Source organism: Polyergus mexicanus, unplaced genomic scaffold (assembly GCF_030449975.1).
Source record: "Polyergus mexicanus isolate NDT 795.1 unplaced genomic scaffold, iyPolMexi1.0 SCAF_13, whole genome shotgun sequence".
Classification (NCBI taxonomy): Eukaryota; Metazoa; Arthropoda; class Insecta; order Hymenoptera; family Formicidae; genus Polyergus; species Polyergus mexicanus.
In genome coordinates this window covers 5,770,583-5,789,971 of record NW_027223333.1, presented here as the reverse complement: position 1 = coordinate 5,789,971, position 19,389 = coordinate 5,770,583, and the positions used below count along the sequence as shown (strand labels likewise).

Genomic DNA, 19,389 nt, shown 5'->3' with positions numbered 1-19,389 from the left:
GAGAAAGGGAAGACAAGGTCGAGGTGAAATCGCGTGTTTAAACAAACTTTGTTTAATTAACTAATGAGCCTCGCCCACCGTCACGTGACTTGGTTCTTGTTCGTCAGATGCACTCTTCGTTGCGTGTCAAGTTTTGTCGGGACACACGTGGATGCGCCGGAATGGGAAATCGCCGGTTAAATATGATGGAGAGAATCGTGGTAATTGAACCATTTGCATATTTAAATTACGGCCATCACCGTATATTATATTCTCCGTAGAGAAATATCAATAAATGACAATTTTTTTTGTATCATTTACATTTTATAGACTTCTATAAGCTTCTATGTGTGTTATGCAATTTTGTATTATTTTACCGTTAATTTACATTAACACAAATTTTATTATTTATATATAACATTAAAAATGCTAATGTTAATTAATCGAAATAGGAATCATAAATATCTACGCGCGAAAAGGTGGAATAAGATTGTGAAAATCGATAATCGTTGCTGAATTACGATAAAGCGAAATAACTTCAAAACGATGAAGCAAATTGCTAACAGGGGAAGAAAGTATATATATATATATATATATATATATATATATATATATATATATAATTGGGTTAAATGCCAAATAATAATCTTAAAAACTCGTGCTGCGCTGCGCAGCTGAAGGCACAGTTGCATATAACCGCGTGCGCTCATTAGCTACATTGCACCGCTATGCAACTGCGAATCGTAATGCCGGTCGTTTCGTCTATCGCAATAGCGCGGTCTGATTTGCTATAAAAATTTTTCATAATGCCGCCTCGTTACTCTCTCGATTAAAAAAAAAAAGTCGAAAATATTGAACAGAAACGCAATTTCGCTCTTTGCGTTCGCGTGATTATTAAATAGGTTTAAACAAAAATTATTCCATGTTAAATTTCTTCCATAAAAGACAAAAGATTTTTTTATGTATTTGAATATTTATATTATATAAAAAAAAAAAAATGTATATGTAATATTTTTTTTATTAATTAATTATAGTTATATTATTTTATATATAATTTATTATACATCATATATCTATTTATATTTATATTATATATAAATACATAATAATGCAAAAACATATACAAATATATTTTTACATATTTTTATATCGTATATAACGCACATATTTTCTATATTATATAAAACTACTTTAAAGTCTCTTAAAAAATAAATCTCTATCGCGATAAGTTATAATGTCGTCCTGCTGTCTCCTTCATATCTCTTTCAATTTTCGGGCGACCGGGCCTTCTTGGATTAGGACAAACAATTTCTCAGAGAGAGAATATATTAGAGCGCTGAAAGAGAGAGGGGGGAGGCCCGAGGGTTGTTCTCCCTTCAGGATGAGTGAATGCGATGGAGAAACTAGCAAAAACGAGAGTAGATTCAACGAGCATTCGTGGGGGGAGGGGGGGGGGAGAGTCAACGCGACAATCCGAGCTAAGGCGAGCCTCGAATGAGAATATTAGCGTAGATGTCGAATGGGGGAATTTCGCCATGATGTTCGCAATTCTGAGAAAATAGACGGCGCCAATGGATATTTCCTCACTTTAATAAAATTTTGACAAGCGTAGATAATGTATCGTTGGATTAGATAACACAATCAAAGAGGTTGCTTTATTTTTGTGCGAAGATCCCCGGCATGCATCATTCGGATTTAGAGAAGAGGTGTTATCGAATTAAGTTTTCAAATTACGAGACGGAATAGTAGCGAACGACATTGGAATCTTTTTAAATTGTTGGAAATCTACAAAACTGAGAACAATATTGAATGCCTAAATATATTCCAAGAAACACTGACTTTTTTTTTTTTCATAAAATTAAGAGAAAAAAATATTTTCTTTTATTTTAATTCTTTCTCGTCAAATAATTTATTAAAAAATTAAAGTCTTTTTTTTATTTTGACGTTTCGATATTTTCGATCCAATGAAGAAACGTCACTTTAAACATCTTTCAACGAAAATGGCGGGAGAAGTAGCGCGGTGAAGTCATCCGAGCGTCGCACAAAGGAAACGAGAAGGGAAGAACTAAACGAGGAGAGAGAAGACGAGAAGTCTCGGTGAATATTCAGTGAGCTGTGCGAGGAAGCGAATGACGCGGGGGTGGTTTAAAGAGAGAAGACATTAAACGGTGACATTTGTAGAAATGTCAGATGCGACAATGACATTCTACTGCTCGTTCGTAATTTCGATGATAATCTTTCGTGAATTTATTTATTATTTATTCCGCTTATCTCATTCCTTTTAGCTATAGACTTAAAAATTCTTCGTGTAACGCTTCAAGTAACTTATTTATTTAGAGCTGTGATTATAATGCACACAATGGTTGATCTAAAAGTTAATATACCAAAACCCGATTACTTAATTAATCAATCGATTATACTTATATTAAATTGATTTACAATATTCTCAATTTTTTTCCGACATTGCTAAAATAAATAAGGCATAAGAAATTCTACAGAAAGTTTGAAGATTGATCTCGTCAACTGTCTCTATAATCGCACATCGCGTTCAATCGACGAGAATTATCATCGCGTCACCTTACGCTCGAGCGGAATGGAAACGGCGAATGGTTCGAAGGTCCCGATATGATGATTTATAACGAGAAAAAAGGATTAATGCGTTCGTCGACATTGATCCCGTTAACGGACACGCTCGTTTCTATTCAACGGACTCTTGCAAATTGGTAGGAGCCGTTAAAATGGCATCCGCTCGCGCGAGATGATCGTGTAAGATTATAGAGCAGCGAAACAGAATCGAGGACTGATCAAATATACACAAAGACATGATTAATTACATTTCGAGTCACTTATTAGAGATTTAAAAAACGCTGCTCGAATTTTTCGGATGCGTAAGTATTGAGAGAAAAAAAAAAAAAAAAAAAAAAACTGTAAGAAATAACATTTTCAAAAAGAAAGAAAGATTCTCGATCAAAATTTGTTGTTGTATTAATGAGAGAATATCGTGGAATAATTAATTTTGTGAATATGCAATAAAAATAATATTATAATGAGGATTTATAATATGCAGACAGAATAAATAAATATAAAACAGAAATATATCTTGTATTTCAACGATAGAGATAAGAAGGTCTAATAAGTTATTTAATAAATTCGCTTGACGATTTTATTTATTTGTGAAATTATCAGAGAGAAACCACTATTTTATTATCTTTACATAATTCTCAGAATAGCCGTTTCATATTCCTGCTTCGTTCTGAAGATTTTATTCTTTTCTTTTCCATCGGCGATGCACTTCGTCGACTTTGCGGCTATCGATAACCTGCCGGTGTTGTGGCCTCATAAATAATTAAATATTTCGCTCGGCACGGCGTATAAATTACTCTTAGCACGCATTTAACGAATAATTAAGCCTCTCTCCGCGCGAATAAATTATCATCGCAAGAATGCCCCCAAAAATTTTCAATTCTTCGATTAATCGATAAAGACAAATTGAAATCTTGTAAAGGATTTTAAAAAAACTAACAGATAGAAAAAGAGAGTGAATTATTATTTTGAAAGGGATAATTTTGAAATTGATATATAGTACAAATTGAATTTTCAAAAGGGAGTGTTAAAAGTGCGGGTAGCAGTTAACATATAACAGCGGTCGTAAAATGCGCAATGGTTTCGTACGCTGGTCGTTCGAGAGAGGAAACGTTGAAACGAGCACGTTTCCTATATAGCGAGCAATAAAAGCACGCGCGCGCGAACTGGGTTTAAAACCAACGAAAAGGAACCCGTGAATGGTTGTCGCGATGCGTTAAATATTCTCCGTTTACCGTCGTTCGTTCAATCGACAATTCGTTCCACCGTAACACCTTGTCGAAATTGATTGACTCGATTGCCCTTAATATACATATTTCTTTCATTCTAGTTTAATTATCGTTACGTCGCAATCGTCCTCCCGCGAATTATCACGCGATGAAAATGCTCTCGTGCTGATTATACGTAAATGTCTTCACGATATCTTCAACATTGAAAAAATTTCACGTCGCAATTGAAAAGCGATTTAATCTAGTTTAGCGAACCGGTCATGACAGGTGGTTCAATTAATTTTCATCGTTATAGCCTCGTCCGATTACGACGAGCAAATCGGCGTTCGCTTGTCAAATTTAAAAGGGACGCATTACTTGCCCATATTTTAAACTTCCTAATCACGTTACGATCGATCAAGAGCGGGGGCCCCAATGTTACGATTTCGCGCCCTTTACGATCGTCGTCTGGACGCCGCTTAAAGGCGCGCAAGTACACGTGCGCGTGTCCTCGAATGCTATTGGTAACATAGCGTTTTACGGGCGTTTTATAGCGTGACTTGGGGTAGATTCGCCGTGATTTAAAAGAATGGTACTCAAGGGCGGGAGAGGATATTGCCGTCTACAACCGGTATTACTCCGGTCCGTCCGTCTCCGGAATGCACGGCCCGCAATATCGGTTTAACGACGGTATAGGTTGAAGTTCGAACAATGTCCCTGCTGATCTTGCGAAAGCGAAGGAAACTATAAAAAACAGTGGCTGAAATTTCTTGTACATCTCTATTTGCTCATTTCTTATTCATATATTGGCGAATTTAAAATACACTCGCTTTTCAAAGAGAGATTAAAAGACCTGCGAAGTGTTGCGTGATATGTGGAAATGAAATCAAATACATATTTTAACAGCATCTAAACAACGCAATATTGAAACTTTCTAAAGATATTCCAATCTTTTATCGCAGTACTTTGAGCCATAACAACATAACATGATATGATTATATCAGATTGATGGAAAATCTCTATAAATATCTGTATCTTTCATCTTCAAAAATATATTAATGCGATTACATTTTATATTATATATATTGATTATTATATAAATACATCGTTATATTATTAAATAATTACGCATTAAAAAAAAATTAATAAATCACATTAAAAATTATTATATTTAATTATTATAATAATATATAGTATTTTCGCAAGGTATAAATAGTTATATTATTATTATCAAATTATTATAAAAATTTATATATATATATATATATATATATATATATATATAATATAAATAATCATAGGATTTGTGTGTTCTATGCGTAGTTTGTAGTTTGATAGAGACAAAACATTCCGTCAATCGCGAATACTTTTCATAGGAGAGCGAGCTTTTCAAACGTTCGCCATCGTCTTATCTGAGGAATGTCTGAAGAGCGGACGAGCCGCGAAAATGGGAAGGACGGATATGTACGTAATCTTCGCGACGCCCGCCTGTCGTGCTATTTTAATCCGAGAGATGATGATCGATTAAGTATTCCACGCGCGGCAAACAGGATTGAACAGACCGTAATTGAACGCACGTCTGGCGATTTTTCACGCGTCGCGAGATCCGAGCATCGCGCCCTGAAAATACCGTAACGAGAATTCCGACGGCTTGAAGCCGAAGGAGAGAGAGAGAGAGAAGGTTCGTCTCAAGATTCTTGTTTGCGCCCTGCCATTCTCGCGTCGATCTCAGATGTAAGGATTTTAAGAGCTAAAAGTCGCTACCTTTATTTCTGCGTAAAAGGTCATATCTTTTTCTGTCTTGTCATTAAAGATTTTCGCGGAAATAATTTTTTTTTGGATAATATATTGGGTGATTGCATAAGTTCGTGCCCGATTTAAATATAAACTTCAATAGATTATATTTTAGAGATAACACTTTTATTAATCAATTATATAGTCTCCATTCTTTTCTACAATGGTTTTCCAACCATCTATAAGCTTGTCGATTCCATTTTTGAAGAAAGAACTTGATTTTTCTTGAAAAAAGTTTGTAAGGTGGTATTCGACAGCTTCCTCGGAATTGAGATTCTTGCCATTTAAACTATTCTGCAAAGACCGGAACAGATAAAAATCTGAAGGCGCAATATCTGGAGAATATGGCGGGTGCTGCAGAATTTCCCATTGCAACTCCTGCAGTTTTCCTGCAGCTTATTCCTTTCAGTCAGGAGACGCGGCACCCGCGTATCAAGCTTGGAAATGTATCCAAGCTTTTTTAAATGACGAAAAGCGGTTGAATTATCGATGTTCAGCCTCTCAGCAATATCCTCAGTTGTAATCCTTGGGTTTCTTTCCACTAAGGCATGCACAATGTCATCATCGATGCCAGAAGGCCGTCCAGAGCGGGGTTGATCCTCCATGTTGAAATCACCATTTCGAAATCTGCCAAACCACTTTTTGACTGTTCGGAGAGCAGGAGCGCGGTCCAAATAAATTGCGCTTTGAATATTTTTTTGTGCAATCCCAACACTCACGCCTTTCCGAAATTCATATAGCATTACATGTCGCAAATGCACCTTTCGTTCTCCATTTTTAATGATTTCTCTTAAGCACAAATGGACTTATCTGAACAATATCTGATGCTAAATTGACATAAGACAACGTCATCTATTCGGTGTAAGCAACAATTACCACACGAAAACAATAGAACTCCGCCATGCAGCAACTTAATGCCATCTATGAAAATCGGGCACGAACTTATGCAATCATCCAATATATACGTTGTAAAAATTTCTACTTTATTAAAATACCAAATATGAAGATATATATTATTTTTCGGATGTATAATATATTCTCGTCAAATTATAAATAAATTTATTGAGTTTTACATGAGTTTGGATTCAAATAGAATGAAAGTGTATACTAATTCACGGATTTCGAAATGTAATATAAATGAGAGAATCTTTGAACATCTTTGTTGCGTGATACTAAGAGACTGAGAGTATGCGTGTCTCTCGCTTAGGGGCTCACGGTTCCCAGATGAATCATTAGCGCTGGAGAGGCAAAAATAATATAATCCCACCTCTGCGATAAATCCGCCACTTTGTACATATATATTATATATAACTTTCGATCTTTGCGATCGCGCAAGGACGATATATCATCATATCGATTGTCCGCCCTCGAGTTCTGTATAGCGAGTCGGGAGCAGCAACGATAGAGAGAGATGAAAAGAGAGATAAAGATCGTATGCATCGTTATTTCTTTCGAGAATCTTCGTCGTCTCCGTCCCTTCGCTTCGCTTCTCTTATAATCGCGTTTTACGCAGTTATATTCACACGTGGGCGCGGGTGAGAAGTATGAGAACAGTGTATAATGGGGGGAATGATAGCCGTAGAATTATTTCTCTCTCTCTCTCTCTCTCTCTCTACAAATCATAATAAAAACATTATCATACAAGTATATTTAAAAAAATATTTTAAATATTTTAAATAAATATTTTTTAAATTAAATTCTTAAAATAACATTACAAATAAAATACAGAATATAAAGTAAAATATTTTAAAATCATATTACAGATGAGTGAAAGAATTTGATTTGTAAAAGTGTGTCTCAAATATAATCGGATAAACTCTGTTGTCGAAAAAAAGGACAGATATCGAGAAAGTCAAAGTGACGTTATCGAGACGAACACGTAGGCGGTTTAAGAAACCGGACGGTCGCTTATAAATTCGGTGAAAAAATTCGGCCGAAATAAATTTTTGTCACATGGCGATTTGTATTACCGATGTTTCGTTAGTTACCTCGCGCAGGAAGCTCCTGATAAAATTCACGCACCGCGGGATACCCATTCGCATTCTCTTCGCGAGGAGAGAGAGCGTACGAAACTCGGGGAAGCCACCGTCATCTCCATCATCTGATTGAGCGGGGAAAACGGAGCGTGAAAAAAAAAAAAAATCGTCGGGAAGAGAAGCCGTCGGGCCGAATGACTCGAGTGATCGACGCGTCACGTCGTTCAAAAACGACTTCTCGTCCCTCGACTTTCCGCGACGAGAAATGGCTCTCGATTTCGAAGACCGCGTGAAAACGTGAAGATCGAAAAAAGTGTTTTTTTTTTTTTTCCGGAAGCCTGGGTCTATAAACTTACCTTCGAGATTCGCCATGGAGAACCTGTAGCTGTCGATCCTCGGCGTGTTGATGTCCGAGTTGAAGGGCCTGAGGGTTGCCGAGCTTACATTGTCGAGACCCTGCAACACGAAAGACAGCAAACGCGTTAACTTGAGCCTTGCTTGCAACTGAGAGAGTTCGAACTGCCGTATGTTAAGCGAGGGTGGAGGGCAATGACCTACCACAGTTATCTCTCTCGTCCCCGAGATTTCCTCGCGAATGAGAGACGTAAAAGTTTCGTTTACATTCGAACGATTTAATAAAGTAATACGATAATAATAACGATAATATCGATAATAAATTTACAAAATAAATATCAATCTTTTTTAATATGTTAACATTATCGGTTTTTTTAAATATACAATATAAGGATGATAAAAATATAATACATTGAGTAGAAAATTCGATGCTACTTTCTTTCTTTCGTCGTCTTTTTCTTTTGATTAAATGGTGTTGGTTTTGATTTATTTCTATTTCGTGCATAGTTTCAATGAACCAGAGATGCGAGTATATTCTTGAATATCTGAATCGTCAGACGAAAAAATGTGATATTAGTAGGGGGAAAAAATACGGTATTCAAAGTGAATTCACGTGAGAAGCAAACCAGATATTTCTTCGACCTCATCGCCTCGAGAGTTCGAGTCGATCCGTAATCCGCTCGAGATCCCTTTACGTTTCCAGCTCTCGCTGCGAATGTCATTTGTACAAAAGCCGTCGGATTCGTTCACCCAATTTCCGCCGGATAATTCCTGATAACGGTGTGTTATATAAGGGGAAGAAATTGACTTGAATACGATGGCTGTATCTGAGAAGATCATCGGATTTCATAAAGATCTTTTCTAAAATTTTATCTATTTTTCTCAGTCAATTTTATTTTTTTTGATCACGTAACATATAAAATTAAATTTTTTCTCGTCTTTTATTTTTTCTTTTAACAAAATTGAAAGCTCTGATTTAATTAATTTATTAAATACTTTTCAAATAATCTGGATTATATATAACTGTATATCTAAAATAATAATGTTGGCTCGCGATTCATTTTTCATCCGCCTCGTATAAAAACGAGATCTTTCGATACAAAAAATATCTGCGATATGTTCCGGTTTTCATCAGACTGGCTTTATCAGAAGGCTTAATCGAGAGAGAAAAGAGAGACGCGATACTATCTACATCGAAATTAATCCCCGCCGATCGTAATAATTAATCTTCGGAAAGAGCGGCTACGCTTATTTGCGAAATATAAGCAATTAATACATTCGCGTATTTTTTCGGATACTGACATTAGCCAAGATTGTCGAGTACACGTATTTTGAGTGACGGCAATTTTAAGATTTTATTGAAGAAAAAAAGATTTACATAAAAAAAAATCTGATTAAGATACCTCGTATTTTAATAATAATGAAAGAACAATGTTTATTTAAAAATTTATTATTTTATTCTTATTTAAAAAATTGTTAAGGTGAAAATGTTCGATACACACATTCTGGATCTCTCCTTCCTCTTACTTTTATTAGAGATGAGAATTTTATTTTTAACAGTTATTTCCGCGCGAGATAAAAATAAAGTAGCCTTTGTGTTATCAGCAAGTCGGCGACACGTAGTTGATTAGCCCCGGCGGTGCCTTTCAATGTTCTTCAATGCGCGTTGAAATCGTGCCAGCGACGACGAGGCTTTGCCGCTTCTAAGGATGGACGGATAACGCGCCTTCCTATAATCGCGCCTTTATGCGGACTAACCCGGCCGGCATGCATCGATAACCCTAATGAAGTGAACGACCTGGACGTGGTGACTATATACTGGGTCACTTAAGTTTAACGCGCAAACCGGGTAGCTTGATACAATGTAAATAGACTACCTTAGCGTCAAACGGAAATCCGCCATATAGATTCTCTTGTAGAAGAAATCTATAAACAGCGAGGAGGGAGGGGGACGATATATATATATATATGGTATGCACAAACACGCATTCTTCTTTTAGCGTTGCAAATTTATATAGTTGTCAGTTTCCGAGAATTTAATAAAGATATATAGAAACTCCATGTATTTCAGTCGCCATGAATATTTCAAGTACGAGATATCTATTTTGAAACGGAGAGGCAGCTCTTCGCGATATTAATTATATTATCATATTTATACGTGCACGATCTCAATTACAGCACGTAAAATCGTTGTTATTCGACGTAATTCGTAAAATTGTCAGAAGCACCGATTCCCCGGAGAATTTTCAACAAGCGGGAAATGTTTAAAATACCTAATTATTAATCGCGATAATTTATTATATTCATATATTGTATATATATAAATTTTATAATAACTGAAATTAAATTATAAAGAAGAGCATTTTAACATTTGTTTGACAAAAAAAAAAAAAAAAAAAAAAAAAAACAACTGAAAAATATTTTGACAGTTGTTTCAAATGGCACTTATCTTAGAGAAACGCCCTTTATATTTTATTATCGGATAAATTCTGTGGTTAATAATCGCGAGTATTTAAGATCTTTCTCGCCGGTGAAAATTTTCTCAAAAGATCGGCGCATTTTTCTGGGAATTTCACAAATATCTCTGTTCCATGGAGGAGCTCTCTTCAATTTGGGGAAATTTCAGATTCTCTATTTATACGCAACTCATTTTATTTCGTTCAATTTTTCCCGCTCGCACTCGACGCGACGTATCGTATCGACGACGAGGAGTTCGGCGTGGTGTGGGTGTGGTGAACGACCCGCTAACCATCATTCGGCCAGAACCGGCGCAACAATTAGATCCTCACGGATAAAGCTCTTCCTGTAACGCGAAACCCGTGGACGTTACGCCCATATCTGTTTCGCGTTCATATTTACGTGTATTTGCATCTATAAACCTAGGAATACGCGCGGAGGTTCTCGGCGTAAATTAGATCTCTCTCTTGGTAGATTCTAATCGGTAACATTTTACTGGTAACTTCATTTCAAGTTGTCAATCTTTTCTTACTTCATCCTTCCTCTAATACAGCGTTCTCTTCCTAACTTCTAAAGTGTTAATATCTTCAGCAAAGTTTTCCTGAGAAAATATCTTACAAGGAAGATACTTAATTTAATCCGATCCTGCAGGGTTTCCGAGAAAACAAAATACTTTTCTCTTTTATCATGACAAGACTTATAACTACACTGTATAAACGTGTATTACAATAGCAATAGGTATATAGACGGAAAGAATTTTTTCCGATACAAGATGACATGTAATATTTAAAAAAAAAAAATTCTAAATATTGGGTGATTGCATAAGTTCTCTCTCCTGCCCGATTTAAATATAAACTTCAATAGATTATATTTTAGAGATAACACTTTTATTAATCAATTATATAGTCTCCATTCTTTTCTACAATGGTTTTCCAACGATCTATAAGCTTGTCGATTCCATTTTTCAAGAAAGAACTTGGTTTTTCTTGAAAAAAGTTTGTAAGGTGATTTTCGACAGCTTCCTCGGAATTGAGATTCTTGCCATTTAAACTATTCTGCAAAGACCGGAACAGATAAAAATCTGAAGGCGCAATATCTGGAGAATATGGCGGGTGCTGCAGAATTTCCCATTGCAACTCCTGCAGTTTTCCCGCAGCTTATTCCTTTCAGTCAGGAGACGCGGCACCCGCGTATCAAGCTTGGAAATGTATCCAAGCTTTTTTAAATGACGAAAAGCGGTTGAATTATCGATGTTCAGCCTCTCAGCAATATCCTCAGTTGTAATCCTTGGGTTTCTTTCCACTAAGGCATGCACAATGTCATCATCGATGCCAGAAGGCCGTCCAGAGCGGGGTTGATCCTCCATGTTGAAATCACCATTTCGAAATCTGCCAAACCACTTTTTGACTGTTCGGAGAGCAGGAGCGCGGTCCAAATAAATTGCGCTTTGAATATTTTTTTTGTGCAATCCCAACACTCACGCCTTTCCGAAATTCATATAGCATTACATGCCGCAAATGCACCTTTTCGTTCTCCATTTTTAATGATTTCTCTTAAGCACAAATGGACTTATCTGAACAATATCTGACGCTAAATTGACAACGTCATCTATTCGGTGTAAGCAACAATTACCACACGAAAACAATAGAACTCCGCCATGCAGTAACTTAATGCCATCTATGAAAATTGGGCACGAACTTATGCAATCATCCAATAATAAAGAATTTCACAAAATAAGAAAAGGCCATTCGAAAGATGACATGTTTGGAATATCTTTGAAACGTTGTCGGATTGTTATCATCATCTCTTACATATACGACGCTTCAATTTATCGCGATATTATAAAGCTGGAGTAAATGAAAACTTCTTACAATCGGTCTTCTCATCGGAATTTTTATCGCGCGGTTCGCATAATCTAATGCAAATTCTGATCTCGCGCGTGGATACTCACATCCTCCTGCGCCTTGTGGCTTTTCCATCGGAATAGCCTGTCCATCTGGCAGGTGGCGGAAGCGCGATTACGTTGTTTCCTCCGCGGAGGCTCATTCGGCCTCAATCTCGCACGTCTTCGTCGACGCTTCCGGAACAAAATTGCAAGTACGTCGCACGTGGACGGCTCTACTGACACTAGACATTCTCCGATTGTCCTCGTCTATTCCGGGTGGACGCGATTCGCGATATAATTTAAGCATGTCTCAAAGGCAACGGCGCTGCTATGATTATTGAATTGTCAGAAAACTCGAGACCGCGCTGAAAATTGATTTCGGATATTTCTTCAAAGAAAGGAGAGAAATCTTTCTTTTATTCATCAGATCAATGTATTTAAATGACCGATCCCTCTTTAACGCTGCGATGATCTCTCGCTATGACATGAGTGAATCTGTCTGTGTGAAAGATTTCTTTTTTCTTTTTTCTTTTTTTTTTTTAAGTCTATATAAATATAATTATATATCTCTAAAATACTACAAATTTTGATTATCTTTTCCCACGCGCATGTCAGTCTTATCGAAGGGGAAAAAGATGACGTCGAAGTTTGATCGTTGCTTTATCTATAGTTACTGTATACGATGGATTGGATCGCGCGACGCGCAGGCTGGACGAGAAATGGACGGCTCTGGAGACGCGCGGACGGACGCGGTATCGCGGCTGTCGTCGTATTGCGAGCACTGGATGCGGATCCGCGAGGGATTCAACGTGGAGGCCGGCCGGTCGGTCCACCGACCCCGCTCGCCCTCCCGATTCCCTTCGCCGAGGACCCTCTTCGCTGCCTCTCTTTCACTCTCCGATTCCTGGCGCGTGATGCGCCTGCGCGCCTATCGATTCCGTCGGTTCCCGCAGGAACACCGGAACCTCTGCGCATCGTCCTGGTCGGGGACGCTTGCCCTTGGTCGGCGATCCTTTCGCGTTCGAAGATTGGCATCTTTTTTCCTCGTTCGGCTTTAAAAGGAGCCTTCTCTCGAAACTTCGAAATATTGCGCGCAAGTTCGGAGTGAGTTCTTGAAGACGCAAAAGTTCCGGCATGAATAAGGCTATTTCTCTCTTATCAGGCTTTTGCTATTAAGAACCAAATATGAAGCAACATCTCTATCAACTTTTTTTTTATATTATCATTAATATAGTAAAAATAATATCGTTATTTTTAGATATGTCAATTTTCTGAAAATATCTAAAAAAGAACTATAGATTATTTGGGCTATATGTATGCTATATTACTAAATAAATATATTTTAAGAAAATAATATACGTATAATATAAAAAAAATTAAAAAAACATAATATTAAACAATTTTAATAAAATGGATTTTATTTATATTAAAAAGAAATAGGTTTTAATATATTAAACGCAAAATTGGAAAATAAATTTTTCTAATCTTTCGATCTGTGTTTCAAAACAAAAGCTATCTATCTCCCTTTGTTTTCATTTATATTAATAACCAATGTCTCCCTATTGTTTGTCCGTCGACCATTTTATCCCGATGCGTCGGCGAACAAACCGATCGTCCTGTTCGCGCAACCCCGATTGCGTCCCATCTGCATCCCCTACAGCGATCGCGCAACAAGAAGGTGGAACCCCCATGTTAACCATGGACGACCCGGGGTCGAGAAGGGTGGCGGCCCGTCGACCGAGGCAATTCCATGCACGGTCATTCAGGTGCAGCGTTTCCAACCGACGTACGATAATTATATCATGCATGTAATTGACGCAGCGTACATTATGTATATCGTCCTTCTAATATAAATTTTAATTAATTTCTCTTTCGCATCGAAGAAAGATTGATGGATTATTCATCTCCTTTTATGAAATTTACATAATTAATTAAATGTGTATCATGAATAACCGCTATTCGTACATAACTTTTTCGAAGAAAGTCTCTTTTAGATATCAGTCAATATATAAAAAAAATTTTTTTGTATTATAAAACAAAGTTTATAATAGGCGTTAGAATTTCTTATAATTAAATCCACGAAAATTTGGTTTTAATTGGCGGCACTGCTCACGGTGACGCATTGTGCGTACACGCACCTATATACGTATTCGTATCAACGCGCGGGTGGATAAATCATGCCGATTGCCAATCCTATACTTCTAATTCCACCCTATGTTCGTTCCGCGAATCTTTAACAGGGCGAGCCGTTCGTGGCATTTATTGACATTTCGACGAAATAATTAACGCAACATAAATCTGTGTTAATCGAATATATATATATTTAATTTGTCAATATGACAAATGATATTGATTGACGAATTGTAATAAAGTCATGTTTAAAATTAGTCGTCATGGTTTGCAAAGGTCTTCGCGAAGCTCGCGACACTCCGCGCGCGCAGTTTGGCTGAAAATACGCAGCTGCGTATTCTGGTCTACAAATCGCAGAAACCTGGCAGAAACGAAAGATGCCGAAGGGAAAGGGTGGGTAATTATAGACTCGTTGCCGAGGCCACGACGTTCCCTACGGGGGCTCTCTCTCGCGCTCCTCGTTTTGCCTGGCTAGACGAAAAAAACGAGTCCGATTCGAAACCGAGACCGCGTATCCTCCGCGCGCGCCTTCAACGCTAAATGTAGCCCCGATTTTTTTCCGCGCGTTAACATCGAAATATCCCAAGGAGAGAGACTTCGAAGAAGCCTTCCTTTAGATATTTGTTTATCGCCGAGAATAAGAATTTCGTTTACAAAATTGGAATTTACAAAATAGAAATTTTATCTTGGTATTCTTTAATTTTGAACATTTACTTACGTCAAAATATAATTTTTCTTTAAATTATATAATTATTAATATATTGGAATAAAGATTTTTATTATTTATTACATATTTATTATGAAATTTTATTTTTTATAACGAGTAAGATATTATCAAGTTTTATTCAAATTCACTATTTTGTTTAGAGAGTTTAGAGAGAGAGAGAGAGAGAGAGAGAGAGAGAGAGAGAGAGAGAGAGAGAGAGTAAAATATATATTTTGGAAATACTATGTTATATAATATTACATTATTAATATATGTAATTATTAAATTTATATTAAATACATATATTAATATTAATATTAAATGTGTGTAATGTTCGATGCAAATATAATATTAAATGACGCAGTACGAAATTAATCGCTGTTCGACAATAGTAGTTCTGCATGTAGGTACGTAATAGCTTTGTCGTAGCAGCCTTTGCATGTGGTCAATTTGAGAGATATTCGCGACGTTCAAGTAACGTCGTCGACCGACTGCGTGACACGTTTAGAGGATAAACACGCGTCGCGACGACTCGTGTCTTTTGCATATCTGATAGGATGATACGAGATTCGCGTGTACAGGACGTCTCAAAACTAGCTGCCAGTGCTTTCATTCAAGGATTCCTCAATGAATTCGATATTGAAAGATCAATTCGTATTTGTTGAATTTGATTAACAATCTAAGATTTAATATAACTTGTTTTATATGAAATGAGATTTGAAGAAACTTGATTTATTAAAATGGAAGAGATTACACGATTGAAATAAAATTAACTTTTTTTTTTTTTTTAAAGGGGAAAGAGAGTGTAACAATTTAAATCCCATCTCACTATCTCATTAATCTTAGTCTCGGCAATAATTTCTTTCGAGAATTAAAAGTTTCTACTTGAGATTTAGAAGAGAAGAAAATTCTTTTACAGCATGTCACATACCATAATTGTAGAATCGTAAAAGAGAATTATATTAATATAAAATTGATTTCCACCGAGTTTAAATTTAAGATCCGAGACGACGATGATCCCGAGTGGAAATAATAATATGGCCCCGATTAGGAACTGATCAGGCAAGCCTTAATTAGTGATCGGGTCCTGATGAGTACACCCGATCAGGATCTGAGATGTTTGGTAACGCAATGCCCATATCGGGAATCTAATTTATTTAATCGAGATTCTTATCAGGTATTATGAGAGGTATAAGTTTATTAATTGTATAACGCAAGAGAACGTAATAGAAATAATTTTGATAAAGTTTATATATATTTATATATAATCTAACATATTGATATAATATATTTCATAAATGTAATAAAACGGGACAAACATAAGCAAAGTATTAAAAAGGTATTACTCTATATCGTGTTACAACGTTTTTGGCGCGCATTGTTCCAATCCCTTCACATTATTAAATATTACAGTCTTGAATATCTCTTTTCGATGGTAAACCATTATCTTTTTTAAAAGGATGCGAGATAACATCTGAAATACTTCAATGAAAGTTTTATATTCACATTAAGGCATTTCTGAGAGGATCCTTATTAAATCCCGACCAAAATAACTTCGTTAGCTAATAAGAAAAAAAAAAAAATTATTTTCGTCCTGTTCATGTCCTATTCGGGCCAACTCTACTAAAGTAGACTCGAAGAAAACCTTATCAGGGACTTATGGTACATTTTGGATATACTTTTACTCGGGATGCGACGAGTCCTATATACAATCCTATTTTTTACACACACACACACACACACACACACACACACACACACACACACACACACACACACACACACACACACACACACATATATATATATATATATATACATCAATATTCGCCACTCGTCGGTGCTTCACACAATGTACGATGCACTAGAGACGTGCGCACGTGCACTCGCAATGTCATCGCGTCTCTTCAAAGATAAGACGTTACTCCCGGTGCTTCTGAGCGTGCCATGGCTCTCTTGGAACGAGCGTGAAATCTCGACAATCGCCTCGCGGACAATACCCGCGTAATGTATACGTACCAGGTATATAAATATAAAACCGGAATTTTTGTATAGAAAATACAAGTTTATTGTATGAAAATGATAAAAAATATTTTATTCCAAGTATCGCCCATTGCTAGCTATACATTTTTCCCATCTCTCTGACAATTTGTCGATGCCACGCCAAAAAAACTGTTGCTCCTTTGAGGCAAACCAGTCATCGAGCCATTTTCGTACATTTTCGTAAGAAGTGAAGCGTTGCTCACAGCAAGTGCGTGTCCCATCGATGCAAATAAGTAGTAATCGGATGGAGCCAAGTCTGGTGAGTAAGTCGCATGCGAAAGTATTTCCCAACTAAACGCCTCAATCGTTTCCTTGATCGGTTTTGCTGTGTATGATGGTGCATTATCGTGAAGCAAAATCACTTTGTGTCGCCTTTTTTTGATATTCTGGTCGTTTTTCACGCAAAGCTTGATTCAAATCGAGTTGTCGTTGCGTTTGAGCGTCATCCTCATCCAACAATGTTTGCAATTCGCTGTCTTCAAACTTTTTCGGTGGTCTTCCACGTTCTTCGTTTCTCACGTTAAAATCGCCACTTTTGAATTTTTTAAACCACTCAAAGCACTGTGATTTACCAAGAGCATGCTCACCGTAAGCTTCGACAAGCATTCGATGCGATTCTGCAGCAGTTTTCTTCAAATGGTAACAGAAAATCAATGCTGTCCGCAAATCGTAGTTTCCAGGCACAAAATTCCACATGTTCAACGCTATTAAAAACTATGCTATTGTATGAAACTTGTATTGTTGTGAGTCGAAAATCTTTATCAGATGTCAAAACAAGAAAATGGCGCCAATGACGCGGTTTGACGGTAACTATATTGACAGCTAGGGCCATTTATGGGCAAATTACGGTTTCATACTTATATACCTGGTATATGGGGTGCAATTGTCTCCGAAAGAAGAGCGATGGCCAGGAAATGAGAACTGGAATCTTCAAAGAGCTACGAAGAAAGAACGATCGGGTCATTTTCCACGAGAAAACAACCCCTTCTTTTTACGACGAGATTAAAAACGAACTTACAAGAACAATTTAATTACGACCAATTTAATTATAAAATTCTCAAGATGTCATTACTCACAATCAGATATAAATATCAAATTAAATTTGTACAAACGATCGACGAAAATTGCCGAAAAATCGAAATTTTATTACATTATGCGGTGTTTATTTTTTTCATTAATCCTACAAAGTATAAAAAAATCTTCTCGTTTCTAGATAATTTTCAGATTAATTTCAAATGTCGCTACTCGGTATGAATGTATCTAAATTAAATATATTATATCGCTATTCCCTTAATAGAGAATCATGTATTCCCGTTAAACAGCTGATCCGAGAATCGGACGCATCGGACGATCTTAATTCTAATCCGCTGACTGTAGAGCGTCAACAAATTCGCAGGAGCTCTATAGCCCGGAAACCGGCACTCCTTTCAACTTCGCCGCTTATCACCGTGCGATCCTTGCGAGGGAACGAGGAACATCCTGCCGTGCGGCAAATTAGATCGATCTAATCCCTAGAATCGCCCCGATGCTGGACGGAGATCTAACCGTACCGTTCGCTTCCCTCGCAAGGTTACGTGGGTACCAGCACAGATCCTGACGAGTTCCAATCAAAATAATTCGTTAACATCCGCATTCGTACGGCTGGCTAATTCGTTCGTGGCTATACGACTGTGGGGCTGACAATAGAGAGTTGCATTATTTTATTATCTTCAAGTATGGCGGGGCCAAACTCTTTTCACTCAACAAGAAACGCTATATCTGACTAGAAAGAACAAAGAACCGTTCTTTTAAATTGACGGCAATGAACCAGCTGATAACTGTTGCGTCACCCGATATAGCAAAAGCGTGAGGGCGGATCTATATATGGATCATATTTTATAAAAAGATTCGTGCTAACGATACCGGATATCATTGATTACAACTAGATATGCGTGTGGAGAAACCAACTGGACTTCCAAATGGAGAACGAAATATAACGATTCATTGCCATTAATCGCGTGCAAGCATATTTACTCGTAGGATATTAAATAGGATATTGCCATATCGCTCAATATACAATATGCAAAAATGCAGCGAATAACTCCGATATATCGCCTCGTATTTTTTCAAAATTCATGAGCATTGATTAATATACAATAGTCTACTAATTAATTAATTTATTAGTTGAAGTAGATAGAGAAATATTTTATGTTCACGATATCTCGGGTTATGAAAATGTACAAAAAGTAATATATATAATAATGGTTATAAAAAAACAATTATTCTAATTTAATA

The 19,389-nt window shown here is 36.8% G+C and overlaps 1 protein-coding gene across 7 annotated transcripts in view; it reads right to left on the bottom strand.

The window, feature by feature from the left end:
- Nucleotides 1-19,389, bottom strand: part of LOC138938833 (amyloid beta A4 precursor protein-binding family B member 1-interacting protein) — a 141,157-nt gene that overhangs the window by 19,341 nt on the left and 102,427 nt on the right. For 6 of the 7 annotated variants that reach the window (XM_070306147.1, XM_070306146.1, XM_070306144.1 and 3 more), the window contains one exon: nt 7,897-7,996. In XM_070306147.1, the coding sequence (XP_070162248.1) occupies nt 7,897-7,996 (100 nt within the window). Of the gene's footprint in view, nt 1-7,896; nt 7,997-12,302; nt 12,706-19,389 lie in introns of those variants that run through there. The other variant, XM_070306149.1, reaches the window with a different exon arrangement.